Genomic DNA, 24,963 nt, shown 5'->3' with positions numbered 1-24,963 from the left:
CGCAAGGGCCAAGTGGAAAGATTGTGACCACTAGTTGGCTATGTAAGCTTTCCTCAAAAAAGAAAAGTTGGCCATGTAAGCATGAGTGTGTTAGGTAGAGAGGGCATCGAAGATGAACTGAAATTCCCTTTACATGTGTTCTTCCTCTCCTCCTACCTCTTCTTAGATATTGTACCTGGAATCTCACCGATATGAGCGTAATTGATCCCCAATTCCTATTTGGTGAACTGCCATTAGGTTAGGTTTTCGTTATAATTGGAATCCAGAGCCTCTCGATCCTCGAATCTTATCCTATGCACTCTGAAAATCCCAAAGAAAGCCAGAAATTGTGTTTTGAGTTTGGTGGCAATTTCGATCAGTGGTGAGATTCAGATTGGGTTCTCATGTAAAATCCCAGTGTTCTCTTGCTGATCGCGGCGACGGTGCGGCTGCTGCTTCCTCTTTCATCAAGCAGCGTGGGTGGAGGATTTTGGTTGGCGTCGGAGCTTGTTCGGCTACGAATTTGACAACACGAGACGGTTTCTGTTGTTTCCTCACATCAGAGGTAAAATCCCCGACTCGTGGTTGAATTGGTGCAATTGGTGGTGTATGAGTCGGTTGTAGAGGAAAAGACTCTCCCAAGTATTGTCGACTCGGGCGGCGGTACATCAAGGGGTACAAGATGGCGCATGGGGTTCCCACTCTCGCGACGAGGATGACAGCGGTTGAAGGCCAACAAGGGGCTAATCAGGCTACGGTGGCTGATAGCAATTCCGCCTCAAATCATGCTAACGATGCGCCCGTGACAACGGAGCTATTCGCCACCGGAGGAAAGCCACGCTTCATCAACTCCCAAGGGCCCAAACCTTTTGACCCACCTTCCGCCACTACCTCTGAAGAGGCCCCTGCCCTCTCGTCCTAGATCGAAGGACGCCGTCCCGTCAGGAGGCAGAACCGCTCACCGCTGAGCACGGATGGACTGGCCAACATGTTGTAGGGGAGAGGACGACAGCCTTGGCCACCTCACCTCTCACAGGAACACATACATCACCACTGTTTCCAGCCAAGACCAAGAAGCCCACCACCACTGTCGAGCAGGAACACACATAATAATCGGCGGAGCACCACCGCGCCGAGCCCTGACCACCGTGGACACCCAAGGTGGCGCCTTCAAGAAGTAAGTGATGTCGAAGCGTCGTTGCCGCCCAATCAGGTGATTTTAGGCTTTCTCCCTAGACCAGGGGGCGGGAGAAGGTCTCGATGTCGGCCACCAGAGGAAGGAACTGCGCCGAGAGCGTCGCCAACATCGTGACCGACGTCACCGGTCAAGGGTTTCCCCTGACCTAGAGCCCGCACCTCTATAAGATTCAAGAGCACATAACATTCCAATTAGTTGTTTTCTCCTTCTAATTTTGTCTTTTAGAAATCATGCAAGTCTAAGGGACCGTCAAGACCTAGTGGTGGTCGTGCTAAGCTTGCCTTTATCTAAATGCCACCTTGTTTTTGAGGAAACAAAACCATCGCCAAAGAACCAAATTTACATATCATATCAGTATATGGTATGATTACACTCATTTTATTGCTTGTAAAAGATACGACCCAGTATATTCACCACTAACCATTGCCCCCCTCCCCACTTCCACGCGAATCACAATCATTGAGATGATCAATAACCCAAACATATCTCAACCCTCCCCCATTGCATAGTCTTGTATCTTGGAATATCAATAATAATAAATTCAAAATATATCACTAAGAATATGTCACGTGTTTATTGTCTGCACTGTAGTTGATTCTCGAACGGTACATTTTGCTACAAGATTCGTGCAAAAGCATTGTCCTCGGCCTTTATATCTCCCGCTCGCTCCCTCCCATATCCCATTGCCCTAGACCTAGCGCCGCCGCCAGGCACCCAAAGTTCGACCGCATCTCAATTGAATAGACAACTAGCCAACTGTCCATCGCGATCTTGCCCTCTCCGCGCTTGGTTAAGCTACAAGGCAAATCCCAACCTCGTCGATGACTATGTGGCCATGGTGGCTAGCGAAGATCTCAACCACGTGGTGTTGATGGTCATGGACGGTCTTGGTCTTTGTGGTGCTGGTGGCAACAGCGCCGTCTTCGTCGACGAAACAACCAAGAGATGGGTATCGCCAATTCCTTCCCTTTTGTTTTCTCGCCTAGTTAATTGCAATTTTGTCGCCATTTCTACTCTCACTCATCATGACGAACATGGTAATTTTACTCCGCACATCAGCTGACATGTCCCAAGGAATTCCTCTATCGCATACCCCGGGAAAAGAAAGATTTGCTTTCCAGGGAAAATATTTGATAATCGATGCAACCATCTATAACTTTAATTAATTATTATTATTATTATTAATGATCTTGGCTGGATCTTCTTGTGCATCTTCCCTATATTTGCCAGCTATACCAATTAATCCCCCTTCCAAATTTTGCAAGAAAATTAATAGGAAGCCAAACATGAGGCGCAGGTTCTCCAACACACTCCATAGTAACTTCGTGTTCTTGACATGTGGGTCAGCCATCTAACGGACCCACATATCAGTGACACAAAGTCCTGAGCAGTACGTTAGATTAGAGTATCCAAACCGCCAAACATGGCCTGTGTAGCCACCCCGTCCACCCTCATTCCACGTGACCGAGTTTTGCTAGCACGACCATTTCCGTTTGAATCTTGCGACATGGTTCGGGAAGTCATTTTCTGTACGCGTGGACGGAGCTACGACGACATCAGTCGGGCCTATACCTGGCCATACCTTGGGCCGGGCCGGGCCTAGCCAAGCGCGACACAAAAAAACCCAGGCCCAAACCCGGCCCGGCCGTCGGCCCTGTTTTCTGAGCCTGAGCCCGGCCCAAACACGTAAAAGCCCGTCGGGCTTCGGGCCGGCCTGGCCCGTCCTTCAAAAAAACACGGAAACAATGGGCCCGGACCTGACCCGGCCCAGCTTTCGGGCTCAAAATCTAGGCCCGAACCTGGCCCGGAAGCGACATCGGGCCGAGCCAGGTCGGGCTTTTTCGGGCCGGGCCGTTTGGGCCGGGCTGTCCATGGCCAGGACTAGTCGGGCCGCAGCGTGCGTGCTAGACAGGCCGCCGGGTCGCCGTGCTCGGCCGGAACGGGGCGAGGCGGCGAGCACTGTACGAATTATAGTACATGCTGCGCCGTTTCTTTGCAACGTCTCAGAAAAAGGCTAGGGATATAGAGGGGCAGTAGGCCGGGGTGGGGCGCAGTCAGTCAGTCAGCCAGTCAGGAGCGAGCGAGGAAGACGAGGCGAGAGAGAGAACAGAGAAGCCGCCCGGCCACGCAAAAAAGTCTCCTTTTTCTGACCTCGTCCATTCAAGTAGTGCGAACGCTCGCCAGCGGCCACGCCCCCTGCCATGCCGCCCGCCTGCCTGCTCCTTGTCAAATCCGCGCCTCGCTCCTCCAGCCCACTCTCCAGCGCCACCGGTCGCCACATTAGACTGCAACTGAGATTGTCGTCCAAATAGCCGCCGGCCGCCGGGTGTGCGTGCCGATATCGATGGGGAGCGGGAGCGGAGCAGTCGTGTGGAGGGAGATAGCATCGTCGCCTCCGCCGGGATTCGGCCGGCCGACGGGGAGTGCGGGCGGAACAGCCTCGGGGAGCGAGAGGCCGTCACCGGCCCCGGGATTCGGCGCCGCGCGGCCGTCATCTGCGCAGTCCGGAGGTTCGCTCGCCCCCATTCACTCTGCCTCTCGCTTCCGTACGGCGAACTGTCCGTCTCTTGCTCCCGGCCGGCAAACGACGCGGCGCGCGCCTTCGGGCTCGCCTGCCTTGCTCCGATCAAACGGGCCTGCGTCTTTTTTCTTTCTGTCAGTTCCTCCAAACCCTTACCGCACGAGTCGCCGCCGCAGCGCCAAGTGTGGATTCTGTTTTTCAAGTGGCTCAATAGTTCGGTGTGACCTACCGACTATTTTTTCCCCCAATTCTTAGGATGCGCATATGGTGATAAGCTCTTCTCAATCTTTTGTTTTACATAATGTACATTTTCTTTTATCAAAATTCACACCCTAGAGCGATTTGATGCGTCAAAGACTTGCGGCAACTCCAACGCGGCTCACCAAATCGACCGCAAATCTCTAGATCCATGCTGCATTGTGTTGGGCCATGGTTGAACTATCGTTTTCAAAAGTATTATTATGCCATCATGCAGTTCATCTGGACAGACATTTGCTTGAAATTATGATAAAACAAGCCGTGTTCAGTAGTTGTTTTCAGCTTCATTCTGCTCACCACTTTGATGCTTGTAGGTTCCAAGTCTGATGCTTGTACCGATATGTTGGTCGACGTAGGAATGGAAGCTGGCTCTGATAATCTTGAGGTTCCACCACATGTTGGGGTACTTTGTGCATTCCTTTCTTCTTTGAAACAAATATGTTCATTTTTTGATGTAGTTCTTTGCTCCAATCCTGACGGATTCGTGTATTACTTATGCATAGGGCTAGAGCACAGTTTAATGCTAGCAATTGGTACATTCTTACGCTATAGCATATATAAAAGTGCTGGAATAGCAACCGTATAATAGAATCAACTGTTTACTCCTTGATGAATTACATACATCGTGTATTCAACATTCTAACTGGATTACTTTTTGTTACAGAATGGAAGTGCATCCCCCACGAAAGGCACAAAGAGGAAATTTGTTGTTGATGCAACCGAAGGTGCATCACCAGGTGTTAATACAAGTAACACTGGGCAGCACCAGCATTCCCGCAGAAAAGGTAAGGGTCCTGGGAAACATGCAAAGCTGGAAGACAACAAAGGTGCTACTAAGTTGGGGAGAGATCAGACACCAATCGGCGTATTTGAAGATGAATGTGTTTTCTGCCATTCATTTAGAACCAGTGAGCCGGTAATATGCTGCATATCGTTTACACATATCAGTAAAAAATGCCTGTTGAAGTCTTCTTATTTGTACTGGCACTAAAAATGTTCACTTTTCCTATGTCAGTTCCATGGTCCGATGGTACTGTATCGCAATAGAAGGATTGTGCCCAGTGACGAGGGCAACCCTACCAACGCCATCTATGTCCACGAGAAATGCATGGTTTGGTAAGTTTCTTTATACAGCATGGTTAACCCTTCATATTTAATTTATTTAGAATCATCATATGCAGTGTTCATCCATCCTTTCAATTCTTTACCCATGTTTCTGAAGGGCCCCAAAAGTGGAATCCAATGGTGATACTTTTAAGAATGTGGAGAGTGAAATCAATCGTTCTAAAAGATTGAGATGCAGAAGATGCAAACTCCGGGGAGCAGCGCTTGGTTGTTATGACAACTCCTGCAGAAAAAGTTATCATGTCCCATGTGCAATGATGATACCAGAATGCCGCTGGGATCCTGTAAGCTTTTGAGTATAGCTTGTCCTTGATCCATTTATAAACACTGATGCTCTGACATGTCTAGTTTTGATTTTGAAGGAGAATCACCGTGTTTGGTGCCCCAAGCATGCGCCACCTGATGAGATGAGCTCACCAACAATGGAGAGTGACACTCTTTCCCCCGTCCTTCAAAAGTATGTGATCTTTCTTCAACCTTCATGTAACTTGATTAATTCTTCATATTATAATTCAGTGTTGTATCTAGTCATTCCAGCCAATGTCCAGCTAAAGAAATTTCGGTCGATTACCAAATGGAAGATGAACACATTAATCCATTACCGTGCGATGAGATGAGCTCACCAGTAATTGAAAGCGACATTAATTCCGCTGTCCTTCAGAAGTATGCGACCTTTCTTCAACCTTCTTGTTACTTGATTAATCCTTCATTTTATAACTCGGTATTTTATCTAGTCATTCCAGCCAATGTCCAACTAAAGAAATTTCGGTCGATTGCCAAATGGAAGAGGAACACATTAATCCATTACCGGGCGATGAGATGAGTTCACCAATAATTGAAACTGACATTACTTCCCCTGTCCTTCAGAAGTATGTGATCTTTCTTCAACCTTCATGCTACCTCATTAATCCTTCATTTTATAATTCAGTGTTGTATCTAGTCATTCCAGCCAATGTCCAGCTAAAGAAATTTCGGTCGATTGCCAAATGGAAGATGAACACATTAATCCATTACCGGGCGATGAGATGAGCTCACCAATAATTGAAACTGACATTACTTCTTCTGTCCTTCAGAAGTATGTGATCTTTCTTCAACCTTCATGTTACTTGATTAATCCTTCATTTTATAATTCAGTGTTGTATCTAGTCATTCCAGCCAATGTCCAGCTAAAGAAATTTCGGTTGATTGCCAAATGGAAGATGAACACATTAATCCATTACCGGGCGATGAGATGAGCTCACCAATAATTGAAACTGACATTACTTCCTCTGTCCTTCAGAAGTATGTGATCTTTCTTCAACCTTCATGTTACTTGATTAATCCTTCATTTTATAATTCAGTGTTGTATCTAGTCATTCCAGCCAATGTCCAGCTAAAGAAATTTCGGTTGATTGCCAAATGGAAGATGAACACATTAATCCATTACCGGGCGATGAGATGAGCTCACCAATAATTGAAACTGACATTACTTCCGCTGTCCTTCAGAAGTATGTGATCTTTCTTCAACCTTCATGTTACTTGATTAATCCTTCGTTTTATAATTCAGTGTTGTATCTAGTCATTCCAGCCAATGTCCAGCTAAAGAAATTTCTGGCGATTGCCAAATGGAAAATGAACACATTAGTCCACTCGCCACATCAAGTTCTTCTTTGCCTGGACAAGTGCCTGGGTATGCATTCTTTCTTCACCCGCCTTGGAGATGGTTCCATTCGTCTGATTAATCATCAATCTTTCATTTTGTAGTTGATTTGTTGTATTTTGTTGTTCCAGCCAATATTTAGTTAAAGGAGGAACATCTGTCCTTGATAGAAGGGAAGATCTGCAAGTAGATCAGCTGAACACCTTGAGTTCTTCCTTGCCTCAGGGGTATGCGTGGCGGAAGTTACTGATCAGATGTTCAATCACTATTGATTAATATTCTTCTATAATTTGCACTGTATTTCATCATGACAGCCAATGTTCGGACAGAGGAAGAATTTCTGCTAATCACCGGAGAGAAGAAAAGCTAGTAAATCAGTCTAGCACCCCTGTGGATCAATGGGTTTTGCTCGGTATATCTTTAAGTGCATCAGAAAAGGTAGCATTAGACTATACTTGCAAACAATACTGTCCTTTTAGAGCATTTGGATATATCTGAACAATACTCTCATGTAGAGCTTTTGGATGTATCTGAACAATACTCTCCTTTAAGAGCATTTGGATATATCTAAACAATACTAGCAAACATGTGTGTGGACAAGTAATGCAGCAATTTTAATTTATGGTCAATATTTAATTTATATAATCTGCTGGTTTTTGAAATAAGTTCTGTTCCATACCAAGCTATGATAAAATTGTTTATGTTTGTCATGCAGGATTCCTTGAAGGAATTTGCATCCTTAACCAGTTCAACCTTGGCTGAGGAATGGGACAAAACTGTGACCCATGTAATTGTGGGCAGAAACGCTGGTGATGCATGTGGCAGATCATATGAGGTCCTGATGGCGATACTCTCTGGGAAATGGGTTGTCACAGCCGGATGTTAGTATTAATCCATCTTACATCTCCCTTGTTTTGTATTGTTGATGATTATTGTACTACCTCCAAACTCATGCTACATACTGCTTAATGTAATAAGTTGCTGGTCTATTTGCACTTCCATTTATCCGTGGCGATCTAAAACTTATCATAGCTCGGCAGAGAATATCATTTCTCCTTGCACTGAAGTAGTTCACGTCATATTCATGTGTTAGGGATTGTGGATTGCATGGTGGAACCGATTCCAGATCTAAAAACTTGCTTGGAAAAGCCGATCCCAGGCCCGGAAATTTCTTACGAGATGAATTTCTGTGATGGCTCGTGCCCATCAGGTTATGGACCAACAAAAGGAAGAGCTAGAGCTGCTGAACGGGTATGTAAACATGTCTGGCAATAATATATTATCTATGAATTCAATACAGAGAAAAACATATGTAGTGAAAACTGATCGCAGTTTGCCTTATGCATCAGTTCAGGGGATTGGTTTACAATCTTTTTGTCAAAAGGTTTGGGAACTGGTTTACATTTTTTTTTCAAAAATCTAGTATAAATATGTACTTAAGTGTTCATACAGAGGCTGTTTGATGTCAAAGGCTTTAAGTGCATCTTTAGAGAAATTTAGGTGTTCCATGGTCAGTATATTCCAAGAGCTTTTCTTTTATAAGGTGGGGTGCTAAACAGATTTTCATATGTTTTGTTTTATGAAAACAGCAGCGCTGCTTTCTAGTATTAATTAAGGTAGAAGAAATTATACATAGAGTACAGAGGAAGCATTTGAGAAATCGAGGAAGCTGGAGACATCTTTTGCAGTGTTGTTTTACAAATTCTCTTTTGAAGTGTCATTTCCCTGAATGCGATGTTTTGGAATGCATTTCAATAGTCATGGATCTTATGAATGCATTTCAGTTATTATATGTAATAAAAGCAACATTTTGATGCCTTTCTACAGCCAAATGATGAGAACATGATGTTTGCAGGCACCAAAACTGTTCTCGGGACTGCATTTCTGCCTCAGCGCCTACATAGACCCTGAAGACAGAGAAACCATCCGAAGACTCGTAGCAGCTGGTGGAGGGCAAGTACTGGAGGGAATCAGCCCAGACCGGTTGCACGAGAATCTGAATAAAAATCCAGCGGAAGTGTACTTCATCTACGACAGCGGCCCTCCAAGGAAGATCACTTCGGATTTCGATCTTATCCTTGGCAAGGAGATTCAGGAGAGCATCGAGTACGCGAAATCGGGAGTGCAGGTGATCAGCCACACGAGGCTGCTCGATGCTATCCTGTGCTATGATGCGCGGATCCTGGAAAGGAGGCTTCAGCAAGACGTGTAAGTGAAGGGCGCGCTTCAGGCAGTGGCTTTTCGCTCGTGTTACGAGAGTTTTTTGGGTTCAGCCCCCCACATGAGTAGCGAGGGGGGCTGTCGAAAGTTGACGAATCACACACTCTACTCACCCGTTAGGCTATAGGGTGGTGTGTTTGTTGTTGTTTTGGTGCTGGATTGCTTGTTTAGCAGATCTTTAGTACTTGTGCCGGACGGTTGTTTCGCGGTGCTGAAGGCGCTTGCTGTGAAATGGTTGTACTTTTTTGGCGGTGACTGAAACCTCTGTTGGGCAGCATCATCTGTTTGGAATTGGATTGCCAAATCTGAAGAAATCCTGAACTGTTACATCGCCCTGCGGGTTGCGGCGTGTTCTACACCTTTTGTTCCTTGCATCTTTCTTTCGTTAGTCAAGTTGACAATTTAGTACTAAAGTAGCTTTGCTGTCACACTTCATAGTATTGCACACATCAACAGGCCCTCACCCCGTACGTGTCAAGGACCGGCCAACAGAGTAACACTACCACGGGGCTGTAGCCCTGCAATGGAGTTGGCTCTACAAAAGTCAGAGGCCAAGCTCAAACAGGTTGTTCAGAAGAGTTTACATTGCATTTTCCATTCAACCGACTCACCGTGCATGTGCTGGACGCAAACATACCCGCTTTTGATTAGGCATATATACACATACACGCATGTGAGCGACAAAGATATCCTGCTGTCTTGTGACCTGCCAGCAGGTATAAGCGACGACAGATGAAAATTCCACGACTTTGCTCGAACTCAATCCCAGTGGAGGCTAATAATCCCCAACTGACATGCACATGTAATCCCACCAGGCCTCACACCCGAATCAAGACTCCAACTCCCCTCCATCGGTGACGCTGCTATCCCATCGTCACCGGCTTCGGGTCGCTCCTGTTTGAGGCCTCACCGGCGCCATGCTCCTCGCTGGCGCTCGGTGTGGTGCCCCTTTCCATCTCGGGACCGTGCCTCCTCTTCTCCCCCAAATTAGGCCCGACTACATGAGCATGGCCAACGACCCCACGGTGAACCAACACGTGGTGACCCCCAACGCTCTCGATAACCCATACTACAAGAATGTCCTTGCGCACAAGGTGATGTTCTTGTCAAGGTGAAATCAAGAGGACGGTCGTCAACCAGTGGTCCATCCATGAATCATCACGCTGTCGCGTTAATTTGTGTGTGTGCTTCACTTTTTGCACTGTCTGAGGTCACCTACTTGTGATTTTCGTTCAAATTTTATGCATGTAGTTAGTTATTTCCAGAAAATTGCATTTGGAGCTCGGCCTCCATGGAGGCCTCCAAATTCAAATTTCAAATTTCATATTTTATATTTCAAAAAAATCTGAAAAAATACAGATATTCATGAAGGCATAACACACATGTGTGTAAATTTTCAGGGTAAAATACGTTGAAATGAGGGTTGTGAAAAGAAAAATCTGAGGCTTTTTAACACATAGTACTATTCATCCTCCCAAGTCATGAATTTGTCTTTATTATACAGATGAACAGATCACATTTCAAGGTATTTCATCCTAAAAATTAACACACATGCACATAACATCTTTTGTTTACTTGCACAATTTTTTTCAGATTTTTTGAAGCTGAAAAGTTTGAATTTAGACTTTTTCAAAATTTTCGAGCTCGAATAAGCTCCGTCACCAAAATGACGTTCTGGTTATTTCCACCGTTCAAATTCTTTGTGTGCTTATTGGTGATGCAGTTAGGGCATCTCCAACGCCCTATCCTAAAATGGACACATTATTTGTCCGCGGACTTGTTCGAACCAGTCCGCGGACACAGATAGGGGAGTTGACCATCCAACTGCATCCTCTAAACGTCTATGGCCAGGCCCATCCAATTTTCATTTCAAATGCATAGCAATATGAGAGCTAGTTAAAGTGCGAGGTTCACATAGTGTCCGATCACAACCAAAAAGAAGCGAATGTTTATAGTTTTTACATGCGCTCGATCACAAAACTATCAGTCCGTGCAAAAACGTTACTTTTTTGCCCTGCCAGAGCGGCTATCTGAACCTCCTCGCTCACTCTACCGCCACCTTCCCAGACACCAAGCGCTTCAACATCTTGACATGGGCGGCGTGCACGATCATCGCGCATCATCATCCAACCCGTCCATCCTCATGGTCAACATCTTTGAATCCTCTGAAGCGGCCCCGAGCTCAACTCTCCTCTCTTAGAGCTTGGTCTTCTTCTATTCGAGGTCAATCTTCTTCTCGGTCATCGTCATTAAGACGTTAAACCTCTCAGCCTTCTTTTTTCTCCTCCACGTCGGAGCGCTTGACACATTACTGCTCCCTCTTCGACAAGATGTCCTTGAACGTTTCCGTTATCTTGGCTATCGCCCCTTCTCGCTTCTCCTTCTCTCACTAGTAGAAAAAGGGCCTTTTGTCCCGGTTCGTAAGGGCCTTTAGTCCCGGCGGGACTAAAGGGTCGGTACTAAAGCCTCCCCCTTTAGTCCCGGTTCTTATACAAACCGGGACTAAAGGCCCTCAACGTGGCCGTTGTCTGGAGGTCCACCTTTAGTCCCGGTTGGTAACACACTAACCGGGACTAAAGGAAATTTTATGATTTTTTTTTGATTTTTTTGAATTTTTTTATTTTCAAATTTCTGAATTATTTTAACCTCTAATCTCTAATCACCCCTCATCACTGCTCAATTTAACCTTTAATCTCTAATCACCCCTCATCATTCCAAATAATCTAACTTCCCGAACGGTCACCTATCCTCTCACTACTCCAGCCTGAGCACGCTTAACTTCCGGGTTCTATTCTCCCTCGTTTCCAAGTCTGCACTTGTTGTTTTCCTGACAATAGTAAGATGTCAATCCTATTAACCCTCAGGAATTTAGCTTGAGCATGAAGTCACACATTTCACTGTTTGAGTTTGAAACTATTGTTTTAAAAAAACAATAATTATTTAGTAACACTAATATTTCTTGAATAAGTAGTTTGACCACAGTTTGACCAAAATTCAAAAAAACTGAAATAATTATTTAGTAACACTAATATTTCTTGAATAAGTAGTTTGACCACAGTTTGACCATATCTGACCAAAATCAAAAAAACTGAAATAATTATTTAGTAACACTAAATTATTGAATAATTATTTAGTAACACTAATACTTCTTGAATAAGTAGTTTGACCATAGTTTGACCAGATTTAACAAAAATTCAAAAAAATCTGAAATTTGAGCATAACTCTTTTTCCTTTTAGAATTTGAGGATTCTAAAAATTTGCAAACAGGCCATAGGCTGTCAAAATCGGGAGCGGATTTTCGTTCTGAACATTTTGATATATTATACGTTTTTTCCGACATCTTATGCAAAAGTTATAGCCGTTTTACATTTTCCCTACATTTTTTGCAAAACATGTCCAAATTTAAGTTTTTAAATTTTCCTAACTAGTAGATGTAGTAATATAACTACCTCTCGAAGGATTTTATTTTTTGAAGTTTTTATCATTTTCTTTTGATTTTTTCGAAACAAAAAAAGCGATCCACTGGGAGGAGGGGGTGTAGAGTTTGAAAATGGGACCTTTAGTCCCGGTTTGAGACACAAACCGGGACTAAAGGTCATTGCATCCGACCTTTAGTCCCGGTTTGTGTCTCAAACCGGGACTAAAGGTCTAATCTTTAGTCCCGGTTTGAGACACAAACCGGGACTCTCAAACCGAGACTAAAGGGCATCGCACCCTTTAGTCTCGGTTCGTGCCTCAAACCGGGACTAAAGGGCTCAGGTGAACCGGGACTAATGCCTTAGCCGCACGAACCGGGACTAATGGGCTGACCCGGCCTGGACCTTTGCCCCCTTTTCTGCCAGTGTCTCCTCCCACTTCATTCCTCGGAACACCCTTCTAACCTTCTTATATTAGGCGGCTCTTCTGTTGGGTCAGTTGGATCACCAGCCTCTTCCTCGGTGCCGATGCCGATGGTATTGATGGAGTTGGCAATGGATAGTTGCCACTTGGTTCCCCATTCAATTTAGGTCCTCACTTCTATGAAGAAGACTATGCTAATGGAAAAAAGAGCTAGTTGGATTGGTGATTCCAAACCTACTTTTTGTAAGCTCTCTAGAGAATTGCTGCATTGGTTTGGTGATCATTGTGCTCTTGTTCCATTTCATCTTGTATAACCGCAATGTGATTGTGTCTATACTTGATAGTTGCCTTAGCATGAAATAATTTGGTGTTTTCATCTCCAAGCTTAATCCATCTAATAGCTTCCTTGCTTCGAGTAAGTTTTTTTGGTATGATAGATGGTTAATCAAATGTTGTTTCAGAATCTCTCTCTATATCACAGGGATTTTGTGGCAAGACACATTGTTCTGGATTTGGGAGACACAAGAGGATGGGTTCACACGAGGTTTTTTTTCAGGTTCAGCCCCACTGTAGAAGAGGTAATACTTTACTCCAGTTGATGATAATCTGGCCTTGTACAAGGGATCTCGGTACAAAGATCATATATAATGTTGGTATGTGTGTTTGTACACATGCCACGTGGGTGCCCTAACCTTGCCTTATATAGGCCCGACAAGGCTATGATCATACAACGGCCAAATCGTCCAGGTTATGGCAACGCCACAATAAATGTCGTACTACTTTGTGTCATACAAAAGCTTACTAGGTTTTAGAATAGGACAGCAAATTGTTTGGCTAATTACAGTCGTAATGAGTTGTGTATTGCTATTTGGCTTCAAAGAGGTCTTCCTTATATTGAGGAGCTCTTGACAACTAATTGTAATCCCATATTGACGAGCAAACCCTAAACGACGCCTTAATGGGCGCACACCCCACCTGCTACGCTGGGCCGGCCCGTTGTCCCTTTTTTTCTTCTGTTTAAACTGAAGGAAAGCTAAAAAGGTGCGAGGCAGAGTTCGAACTCGGGATCTCCCGGTTCTGAGAGCAGGGCACCAATGACTGAGACAAGCCGACAGATGTGCCTACATACATCTTTTACATTATTTGTTCTTGTCGAGGTCGCGGAATCTCCCAATTTTGGGATGCTTCCGAAACCCCTTTTTTGGAACGGTTTATTATTATTATTATTATTATTATTATTATTATTATTATTATTTACTTTACTTTACTTTTTTCCTTTCCCATTTTCTGTTTCTTTTTTCTTTTACTAAATGTGTGAACTTTTTACAATTCATGATTTTTTTTCAGAATCAATGAACTTTCTTTTCAAAATCATGAACTTCTTTTCGAAATGATGAAATTTTTCAAAGTTGATGAACTTTTCTTTCAAAGTCGATGAACTTTAAAAAAAATCAATGAACATTTTTTCAAAATAAATGAACTTTTTCAAAATCACTGAACTTTTCAAATATTCAATGATTATTTTTGCATATTGATGAACTTTCTTTTCAAAATCGATGCAATTTTTATTTTCAAAATTTGGTGTTTTTTTTCAAAATCAACAAACTTTTTCAAAGTATTTTCAAATAATTCAAAAATCAAAATGCTAGAGTAAATTGTACTTGTGCAATAAATTTGCGCGGCTACAAATGTTCTTAAATAGTTCGACTTGCAATTCATGACTAGCCCATCGTAGGCCAGGTGGTTATCCTTGCTCCTACCTAGTTAGTGCGGTGCTACTTCTTGAGCTTGTGTTGATTTTTTCTCTTTAAAAGGAAAGAGTGATGCAACAAAATAGAGATAATTATTTCTCTCAATTTGAGGATCAAGGTATTAATCCAGTAGGAGGAACACACATGTCACCAATAGTTGCACCTACACAAACAAACAAATACTTGTACCCAACGTGATAAAGGGGATGTCAATCCTTCACGGTTACTTACAAGGAGAAGATCTAATAGAGATAGGTATAAAAGATAAGTAAAAATGCAAAATAAATTAAAGGTAAATAAATTATAGCAAGGTATTTTTGGGTTTTTGGTTTTGTAGATCTGAAAATAATATTGATAAACATAGACCCGGGGGCCATAGTTTTCACTAGAGGCTTCTCTTTTGAAAGAACACATACGATGGGTGAACAAATTACTGTTGAGCAATTAATAGAAAAACACAAAGTTATGACGATATCCAAGGAAATGATTATGAGTATAGGCATCACGTCCGTGACAAGTAGACCGACTCTTGCCTGCATCTACTACTATTAGTTCACACATCGACCATTATCCAGCATGCATCTAGTGTATTAAGTTAACAAGAAATGAGTAACGCCTTAACCAAGATGACATGATGTAGAGCGATAGATCCAGTCAATATGAATAAACCCCATCTTTTTATCCTTAATGTCAACAATACAAATACGTGTCATGTCTCCTTCTGTCACTGGGTATAAGCACCACAAGATTAAACCCATTACAACGCACCTCTTCCATGGCAAAAAAATCAATCTAGTCGGCCAAACCAAATCAATAGATCGGAAAGAAATACAAAGCTATCTTAATCATGCATAAAAGAGTTTAGAGAAGACTCAAATAATATTCATAAAAAATCTGATCATAAATCCACAATACATTGGATCTCAACAAACGAACCAGAAAAGAAGATTATATCGAATAGATCTTCAAGAACATCGAGAAGAACATTGTATTGAAGACCAAATAGAGAGAAGGAGCCATCTAGCTACTAGCTATGGATCTGCAGGTCTGTGGTAAACTACTCACACATCATCATAAGGGCAACAAGGTTGATGTAGAGGCCCTCCGTGATTGAATCCCCCTCCGGCGGAGTACCGAAATAGGTCTCCAGATGGGATCTCACGAGGACAGAAACTTGCGGCGGCGGAAAAGTATTTTTGGTGTGCCCTCTGATATGCGGGGAATATTTGGATATTTATAGAGTAAACATTAGGGTTAGAGGAGCATCAGGGGGCCCACAAGCCTAGGCCCCCCCTAGGGTGCGCCTCTCGAGCTTGTCGCCAACTAGTGGCCCCTCTGACCCCCTCCCGAAGGTTCCTGGGTGTCTTCTGGTCCAAGAAAAATCGTCAAAAAGTTTCGCCCCATTTGGACTCAATTTGGTATTGATTTTCTGTAAAAGACAAAAACAAGAAAAAACAGTAACGGACATTTGGCACTAGGTTAATAGGTTAGTCCCAAAAAGTGATATAAAATAGCAGAATAATGCATATAAAATATCCAAGATGGATAATATAATAGCATGGAGCAATAAAAATTTATAGATACATTGGAGACGTATCACGCAACGCGAGTTTGATTCTCGTATAGAACAACTTTGTGTGTGTGTGTGGTTGGGGGGGGGGTTGCGCTACCAACGACCAATGATCTTTGCGTGCGATCAATTAAAGCTTTGCTCGATCGGCCTAGTAAAAACACCACCTACAAGCCCCAGTAAGCTGAACCGGCGCTGAGAACGCTGGTTAGGAGCTCCCTCATTGACAACCCTACCGAGTGGGGTTCTTGGGTGTGCTCAACCAAGTGGGCCTCCTCGTATGTGCCTTGGCAAGTAGGCCACCTAGAATGGACTTGGGTTGTCCCAGGCATGCTAAGTTGTTTCCCTATGTTCTATACAAGTTCGATTCTCGTATCGAACAACTTTTGGGGTTTTTTTTCACGCTACCAACAACGAGCGATCTTTGCGTGAGATCAATTAAAGCTTTGCTGGGCCGACCCAGTAAAAACATCACCTACGAGCGCCAGTAAACTAAATTGGCGTTGAGAGAGACGGTTAGGAGCTCCCGGATTGACAACCCTGCCGAGTGGGCGTTGTTGGGTGTGCTCAGCCAAGTGGGCCACCTGGTATGTGCCTAGCCAAGTGGGCCGCCTAGAACGGATTTGGGTTGTCCCAGGCATGCTAAGGCCCTGTTTGGTTCAGCTTTTATCGACGGATTCCGCTGCCGCGCAGCAGAATCTGAACCAAAGGGTGAACCCAGCAGAATCCGATTCCAGAAATCCGCTATCAAAATCTGAACCAAAAACGGAAGCAACCCAGGATGTGCTTTTCCAAAATCTGATTCCGCTGTGGGCCAAAATCTGAAAAAGCTGTATCAGCTAGTTTGCCAAATGACCTACATCTTTTTCACATCAGATTTTCCACAGCTGTTTTTTCACAGCAGATTTTTTCACGGCTGCTTTTAGAAATCCACAGCCGAACCAAACACAGCCTAAGTTGTTTCCCTATGTTGGGCATATCCCATAGGGATTCATCCGCCACTCTCTCCCATTTCATTTTTCGTTGCTTAAAAATATGCATTCTTCCAAGGTGTCATGGCGTCTCAATCGAAAAGAGATGTTTTAATCTCCACTATTGATATAATTAAAGGTTGTGTACCAAAGAATAAATAATTTGTTGCGAATGTGTGGGTGAGAGTAGTTAATTGCTGCCACTTAGAGCATCTACAGCTGGGGACCTCAAACACGTCACAAACGTCCAAACAGGCTGACTGGTCAATGACCGCTCACAAAAAATCGATCTACTCGGACGCCTCAAAGCGTCCTTCAGACGCCCGGGCTGTCCGATGTCCCTCATATATAGCCAAAATATGGGGCAGCCTGGATACGTCAGCCGGCCCACCCCCAACCCCACATATATATATCCCATCTGATGAATTTTAGACCTCATTCCACTCCACTTTCTCCGTCCTCTCCTCTTCCCAATCCGATCCATGGTGGACGATCGCAGCGGCTCTGGCTCCAATGGCGACAAGAGTGCCATTGATGGGGCCGTTCTCCGCATTTCTTTGCGCCGCTCCCGTCTAGATCAGGGTAGCACCAGCAGAGGCAGCTCACGATCGAAGCAACGCATCACCCCCTTTCGTCTACCATTGCAGTGCGGGCGACGTTGCCGGGCCGTCCCGTCCGGCGAGTAGCACCGATGGGAGCGCCGCCTGCTCCGCCCAAATTCAGGTACGCTGCTCGGCCGCCACCCCCTCCATTCTACCCCCGGAGAGCATACACGAGCACCATTGGGTGCTTGTGCCCTTGCCGGCGTTGGGCCGGTCGAGGACTGATACATCTCCAACGTATCTATAATTTATGAAGTATTTATGCCATGTTTACAACAATTTTGTATGGTTTTGGTATGATTTGATTAGAACTAACCCGGACTGATGCTGTTTTCAGCAGAACTACCGTGGTGTCGTTTTTTGTGTAGAAATAAAAATTCTAGGAATAGGCTGAAAATTTACAGTGATTTCTTATGGACCAAAAGAGACCCCCCGAAGCACCAGAGCTGGGCCAGGAAGTGGACGAAGGAGCCACAAGCCTGGGGGGGCGCACCCTCCGAGCTTGTGGGCCCCTCGGGCACCCCTTGACATGAGACCAACGCCAAAAATTCCTATAAATACCAAAAACCTGTTGGGGAACGCAGTAATTTCAAAATTTCCTATGCACATGCAAGATCATGGTGATGCATAGCAACGAGAGGGAAGAGTATCGTTTAAAATTAATCCTGAAGGTAGATGTAGAGGTAGCGTGACGACGGCGATCACATCGACTTTGGAACCACACGCGCATCGTCACCTCGTCCTTAACCAATCTTCGCTCAATCCTTAGTCCCTGTTTCAAGTTGCAAATATTAGCAACAGAACCAGTATCAAATACCCAGGTGCTACTGTGAGCTCTAGTAAGGTACACATCAATAAAATGTATATCACATATACCTTTGTTCACTCTACCATCATTCTTATCCGCCAAATACTTGGGGTAGTTCCGCTTCCAGTGACCAGTCTGTTTGCAGTAGAAGCACGCAGTCTCAGGCTTAGATCCAGACTTGGGTTTCTTCTCCTAAGCAACAACTTGTTTGTTGTTCTTTTTGAAGTTCCCCTTCTTCTTCCCTTTACCCTTTTTCTTGAAACTGGTGGTCTTGTTGACCATCAACACTTGATGCTCCTTCTTGATTTCTACCTCCGCAGCCTTTAGCATTGCGAAGAGCTCGGGAATTGTCTTATCCATCCCTTGCATATTATAGTTCATCACGAAGCTCTTGTAGCTTGGTGGCAGTGATTGAAGAACTCTGTCAAAGACACTATCAACAGGAAGATTAACTCCCAGTTGAGTCAAGTGATTATGGTACCCAGACATTCTGAGTATATGTTCACTGACATAACTATTCTCCTCCATCTTGCAGCTATAGAACTTATTGGAGACTTCACATATCTCAATCCGGGCATTCGCTTGAAATATTAACTTCAACTCCTGGAACATCTCATATGCTCCATGACGTTCAAAATGTCGTTGAAGTCCCGGTTCTAAGCCGTAAAGCATGGCACACTGAACAATCGAGTAGTCATCAGCTTTGCTCTGCTAGGTGTTCATAACATTTGACGTTGCTCATGCAGCGGGTTTGTCACCTAGCGGTGCTTCTAGTACGTAATTGTTCTGTGCAACAATGAGGATAATCCTCAAGTTACAAACCTACTCCGTGTAGTTGCTACCATCATCGTTCAACTTAGCTTTCTCTAGGAACGCATTAAAATTCAATGGAATAACAGCACAGGCCATCTATCTACAACAACATAGACATGCAAAATACTATCAGGTACTAAGTTCATGATAAATTAAAGTTTAATTAATCATATTACTTAAGAACTCCCACTTATATAGACATCTCTCTAATCATCTAAGTGATCACGTGATCCATATCAACTAAACCATGTCCGATCATCACGTGAGATGGAGTAGTTTTCAATGGTGAACATCACTATGTTGATCATATCTACTATATGATTCACGCTCGACCTTTCGGTCTCCAGTGTTCTGAGGCCATATCTGCATATGCTAGGCTCGTCAACTTTAACCCGAGTATTCCACGTGTGCAAAACTGTCTTGCACCCGTTGTATGTGAACGTAGAGCTTATCACACCGGATCATCACGTGTCTCGGCACGACGAATTGTAGCAACGGTGCATACTCAGGGAGAACACTTATACCTTGAAATTTAGTGAGAGATCACTTATAATGCTACCGCCGAACTAAGCAAAATAAGATGCATAAAGGATAAACATCACATGCAATCAATATAAGTGATATGCTATGGCCATCATCATCTTGTGTCTTTGATCCCCATCTCCAAAGCACCGTCATGATCACCATCGTCACCGGCTTGACACCTTGATCTCCATCGAAGCATCGTTGTCGTCTCGCCAACTATTGATTCTACGACTATCGGTACCGCTTAGTGATAAAGTAAAGCAATTACATGGCGATTGCATTTCATACAATAAAGCAACAACCATATGGCTCCTGCCAGTTGCCGATAACCGTGTTATAAAACATGATCATCTCATACGATAAAATTTAGCATCATGTATTGACCATATCACATCACAACATGCCCCGCAAAAACAAGTTAGACGTCCTCTACTTTGTTGTTGCAAGTTTTATGTAGCTACTACAGGATGAGCAAGAACCGTTCTTATTACCTACGCATCAAAAACCACAACGCGGTATAGTGATTGATTTTTGATCTTCAGAAAGAACCCTGTTCATTGAATCCGATTCAACTAAAGCTGGAGAAACAAACACCCACTAGCCACCTGTGTGCGAAGCACGTCGGTAGAACCAGTCGCGCATAAGCGTACGCGTAATGTCGGTCTGGGCCGCTTCATCCAACAATGCCGCTGAATCAAGAATCAACTAGTGACGGCAAGCAATATGTATATACCCACGCCCACAACTCTTTTGTATTCTAGTCGTGCATATAACATCTACGCATAAACCTGATTCGGATGCCACTGTTGGGGAACGCAGTAATTTCAAAATTTCCTACGCACACGCAAGATCATGGTGATGCATAGCAACAAGAGGGGAGTGTATCGTCTATGTACCCTCGTAGACCGTAAGTGGAAGCATTATGACAACGAAGTTGATGTAGTCGTACGTCTTCACGATCAACCGATCTAGTACCGAAGATACAACACCTCCGCGATCTGCACACGTTCAGCTCGGTGACGTCCCGCGAACTCACGATCTAGTACAACTTCAAGGGAGAGTTTCGTCAGCACGACGGCGTGATGACGGTGATGATGTTGTTACCGGAACAGGGCTTCGCCTAAGCACTGCTACGATATTACCGAGGTGGATTATGGTGGAGGGGGGCACCGCACATGGCTAAAGATCAATGATCAACTTGTGTGTCTATGGGGTGCCCCCTCCCCCGTATATAAAGGAGTGGAGGAGGGGGAGGGGGCCGGCCTCCTAGGCGCGCTCCAAGGGGAGTCCTACTCCCACCTGGAGTAGGATTCCCCCCTTGCCTTGTTGGGTTTAGAAGAGAAGGAAGGAGAGGGAAGAAGGAAGGAAAGGGGGGGGGGGTGACCCCCCTCCCAATTCAGATTGGGCTTGGGGGGGGGGGCTCCTTTGCTTCTTTCCCCTCTCTTCCACTAAGGCCCAATAAGGCCCGTATACCTCCCGGGGGGTTCCGGTAACCTCTCGGTACTCCGGTATACTCTCGATTTCACCCAGAACCATTCCGATGTCCAAACATAGGCTTCCAATATATCGATCTTTACGTCTTGACCATTTCGAGACTCCTCTTCATGTCCGTCATCAAATCTGGGAGTCCGAACTACCTTCGGTGCATCAAAACACATAAACTCGTAATACCGATCGTCACCGAACGTTAAGCGTGCGGACCCTACGGGTTCGAGAACTATGTAGACATGACCGAGACATGTCTCCGATCAATAACCAACAGCGGAACCTGAATGCTCATACTGGTTCCTACATATTCTACGAAGATCTTTATCGGTCAAACCGCATAATGGTATACGTTGTTCCCTTTGTCATCGGTATGTTACTTGCCCGAGATTCGATCGTCGGTATCTCAATACCTAGTTCAATCTAGTTATCGGCAAGTCTGTTTACTCATTCTGTAATGCTACATCCCATAACTAACTCATTAGCCACATTGCTTGCAAGGCTTATAGTGATGTACATTACCGAGAGGGCCTAGAGATACCTCTCCGACAATCAGAGTGACAAATCCCAATCTTGATCCATGCCAACTCAACAAACACCATCGGAGACACCTATAGAGCACCTTTATAATCACCCATTTACGTTGTGACGTTTGGTAGCACACAAAGTGTTCCTCCGGTATTCGGGAGTTGCATGATCTCATAGTCATAGGAACATGTATAGTTATGGAGAAAACAATAGCAACAAACTAAACGATCATCGTGCTAAGCCAACAGATGGGTCAAGTAAATCACATCATTCTCTCTAATGATGTGATCTCGTTAATCAAATGACAACTCATGTTTATGGTTAGGAAACATAACCATCATTGATTCAACGAGCTAGTCAAGTAGAGGAAAACTAGTGACACTCTGTTTGTCTATGTATTCACACATGTACTAAGTTTCCGGTTGATACAATTCTAGCATGAATAATAAATATTTATCATGATGTAAGAAAATACAAATAACAACTTTATTATTGCCTCTAGGGTATATTTCCTTCAATACCCCGAAAAGAACCCTAGATGAGAAGTTCCGCCGCCGCAAGCCTATGTAGCCATGAAAAACCAATCGCGGCCTCGTTCCGGCACCCTGTCGGAGGGGAAAATCATCACCGGAGGACATCTTCATCATCCCGACGGTCTCCATGACAAGGAGGGAGTAGTTCAACCTCGGGGCTGAGGGTATGTACTAATAGCTATGTGCTTGATCTCTCTCTCTCTCTCTCTCTCTCTTGTTCTTAATTTGGCACGATCTTGATGTACGGCGAGCTTTGTTAATATATTTAGATCTTATGGTGTTCTTTCCTCTCTACCTTCTTGTGATGAATTGGGTCTTGCTCTTGGAGGTTTCGTTATGTTGATTAAATATCGGATTTGAGAACACTTGATGTATGTATTGCATATGGATACCTATGGTGCCATGGGGTATTATATTGATTCACTTGATGTATGTTTTGGCACTCAACTTGCGGATTCCCGAGGTGACTTTGGGGTAATCTATGCATAGGGGCTGATGCACATTTTCGTCCTACATTCTCTGATAGAAACTTTGGAGTGATTCTTTGTTGCACATTGAAGGATTGTTATGTGATCCAATTATGTTATCATTGTTGACAGGTTTTGCACTAGTGAAGGTATGAACCCTAGGCCTTGTCTTCAAGCATTGCAATACCATTTTTGTTCACTTTTGTTACTTGCTACCTTGCTATTTTTATATTTTCACATTACAAAAACCCATATCTACTATCCATATCACACTTGTATCACTATCTCTTCGTCGAACTAGTGCACCTATACAATTTACCATTGTATTGGGTGTGTTGGGGACACAAGAGACTTTTTATTATTTGATTGCAGGGTTGTTTGAGAGAGAACATCTTCATCCTACACCTCCCACGGATTGATAAATCTTAGGTCATCTAGTTGTGGAAAATTTGCTACTGTCCTACAAAACTCTGCGCTTGGAGGCCCAACACGACTCTACAAGAAGAAAGGTTGTGTAGTAGACATCAAGGACACTCGAGTCGGAGACGCGGGTCGCACGGCGCGAGCAGCAATGCACGAGAAAGGCCATGGCAGCGGGCGACACATCGGCGAGGCACCTGGCACTCGCGCGCACCGGTCGGCCCCGAGGACGCGCTCATTGCGTCCGTCCTCCGACGCTTCCTGACAACGATGGAGACGGATGCGCGGCGTCTGTGGCGGAAAAATGCCAAAACATTTCGGCTCGCTATCGATCGAGCCGTCGGAGCGCAACGCACCGAAGAAGGCACGCCGAGGAGCAGGAACACTTGCTCCGGAGGCTTGCTGGTTGTCACATAGAGCTGTCGGACGACTCCGACGATGGCTCAAGCTGCGACAACGACGACGACGACCCTCAGGCGATCGATGCCTACACCGAAGGCCAAAGCAGCACCGCTGACCGCAAGGGGAAGGGGCGGCGAGGAAATGGTGATTTCCTTCTCCTTTCCCGTTGAATTAAGTTTTTTTATCGTATGTTTAGGGTACTGTCCAATTGAAATTGCATCTTTTGGTTATCCGATGATCGTTTATGCTACAATTATGCTTGTTTTAACTAGATAATTCATGCTAGTTTGTTGATTTACGTAGGTTTATTTCCATACGTGCATGTGTTGTATGGATATGAGGGGCTCAATTTAAGATACACGAATGCAGACGCATCTAAATGACAAATGCTCACTCACTGCCCACGAATACAACCAGATGCGTCCATGAATATTTGAGAGGCCGGATTTGCCAAGCCTCTTACGTCCTCACACCGTGTCATGCGCCGACCAACGAAGCAGTCCAGCGGGGTTGTAGCCTGCGAGTGAGTTGGCTTCACATAAGTCAAAGGCCAAACAGGGATACGACCGGGTCGTTCGTTCTAGACGGAACAACCCACTCCATCGAGCGCCACGTGGATCCTTGAATCTCAAAGCAACCCTTTCCATCTTCTTCCCCAAAAGGCTCGTGCAGTGCCACCGCACATGCACATGCATGTCAGGGCATCTCCAGCCGCGCCTTTAGAAAGGCCTCCCCAGGCGTTTTTTTTACGCCGGTGTCGAAAAATCGGCCCAGTCATGCCCCAGGAGCCCGATTTTCGTCGGCTTGGGCCGAAAACAGCGCCGGCGGACCCAGGCCGAACCCGGCGCGCTGGGGGGCGCCCGAAGGCGCCGGGGCGAACTGTTTAGGCGCGAAACAGCCGCGTGCCCGCCGTGTCAGGGACACGGCTCTCTTCTCGCCCCTTCGTCGTCCTCATCGCCTCGTTTCCCGCGGCAAATCAATGCCAAAGCTGCCGCGCTGCCGCGCCGGACAGCCTGCGCCATTGATGCCTCACGGGCGGCGCAGTGAAGACCGGATGACGCGCGTCCCTCGCCCTTCCTCGCCCGCCACGCGTACTCACGGCGGCTCGCGCATGGGCGGCGCCTCGCCCTATATAAGACGCGCCCCAGCGCACTCGGCGACTCGCACTCTCTCATCGTCGTCGTTCCTCCTTCTCCTCTCTCTCGCCGTCTCCAGTTCATCACACCCATGGCCGAGCGCTTCCCAGGCGATGGCGCGGCGGCGAACGGCTTCGGCCGCCGCCATCTTCACAAGAACGAGGCTCGCCAA

The 24,963-nt window shown here is 45.1% G+C and overlaps 1 protein-coding gene across 7 annotated transcripts; it reads left to right on the top strand.

Annotated features, from left to right (window-relative positions):
- Positions 1-1,876: 1,876 nt before the first annotated feature.
- Positions 1,877-9,296, top strand: LOC125521885 (uncharacterized). Of its 7 annotated transcripts, none has more exons than XM_087526543.1 (17): positions 1,877-2,126; positions 4,271-4,359; positions 4,621-4,872; positions 4,972-5,072; positions 5,179-5,365; positions 5,444-5,538; positions 5,598-5,744; positions 5,816-5,950; positions 6,010-6,156; positions 6,228-6,362; positions 6,434-6,568; positions 6,640-6,750; positions 6,852-6,947; positions 7,035-7,158; positions 7,436-7,601; positions 7,814-7,971; positions 8,576-9,296. In XM_087526543.1, exons 1-17 carry the CDS (start codon positions 2,123-2,125, stop codon positions 8,930-8,932), a joined length of 2,439 nt encoding a protein of 812 aa, XP_087382669.1. In that variant the 5' UTR covers positions 1,877-2,122; the 3' UTR covers positions 8,933-9,296. The 7 variants fall into 7 exon arrangements, with proteins under 7 accessions (XP_087382669.1, XP_087382665.1, XP_087382664.1 ...); XM_087526539.1 differs by lacking the exon at positions 1,877-2,126 and adding an exon at positions 3,248-3,687 and having other exon boundaries at positions 6,649-6,750; XM_087526538.1 differs by lacking the exon at positions 1,877-2,126 and adding an exon at positions 3,249-3,687 and having other exon boundaries at positions 5,825-5,950.
- Positions 9,297-24,963: the final 15,667 nt, after the last annotated feature.

This window comes from Triticum urartu, chromosome 1A, assembly GCF_056163025.1.
Source record: "Triticum urartu cultivar PI428250 chromosome 1A, HENAU_Tu73, whole genome shotgun sequence".
NCBI classification, from domain to species: Eukaryota; Viridiplantae; Streptophyta; class Magnoliopsida; order Poales; family Poaceae; genus Triticum; species Triticum urartu.
This window is presented reverse-complemented; position numbering and strand designations above follow the sequence as displayed.

Excerpts from the sequence above, each read along its gene's own strand:
- LOC125521885 (XM_087526537.1), top strand. The coding sequence starts at position 3,522 with ATGGGGAGCGGGAGCGGAGCAGTCGTGTGGAGGGAGATAGCATCGTCG. Across the intron at positions 6,157-6,227 it reads ACTTCTTCTGTCCTTCAGAA|TCATTCCAGCCAATGTCCAG; the intron begins GTATGTGATCTT and ends TGTTGTATCTAG. Across the intron at positions 6,948-7,034 it reads AGTTCTTCCTTGCCTCAGGG|CCAATGTTCGGACAGAGGAA; the intron begins GTATGCGTGGCG and ends TCATCATGACAG.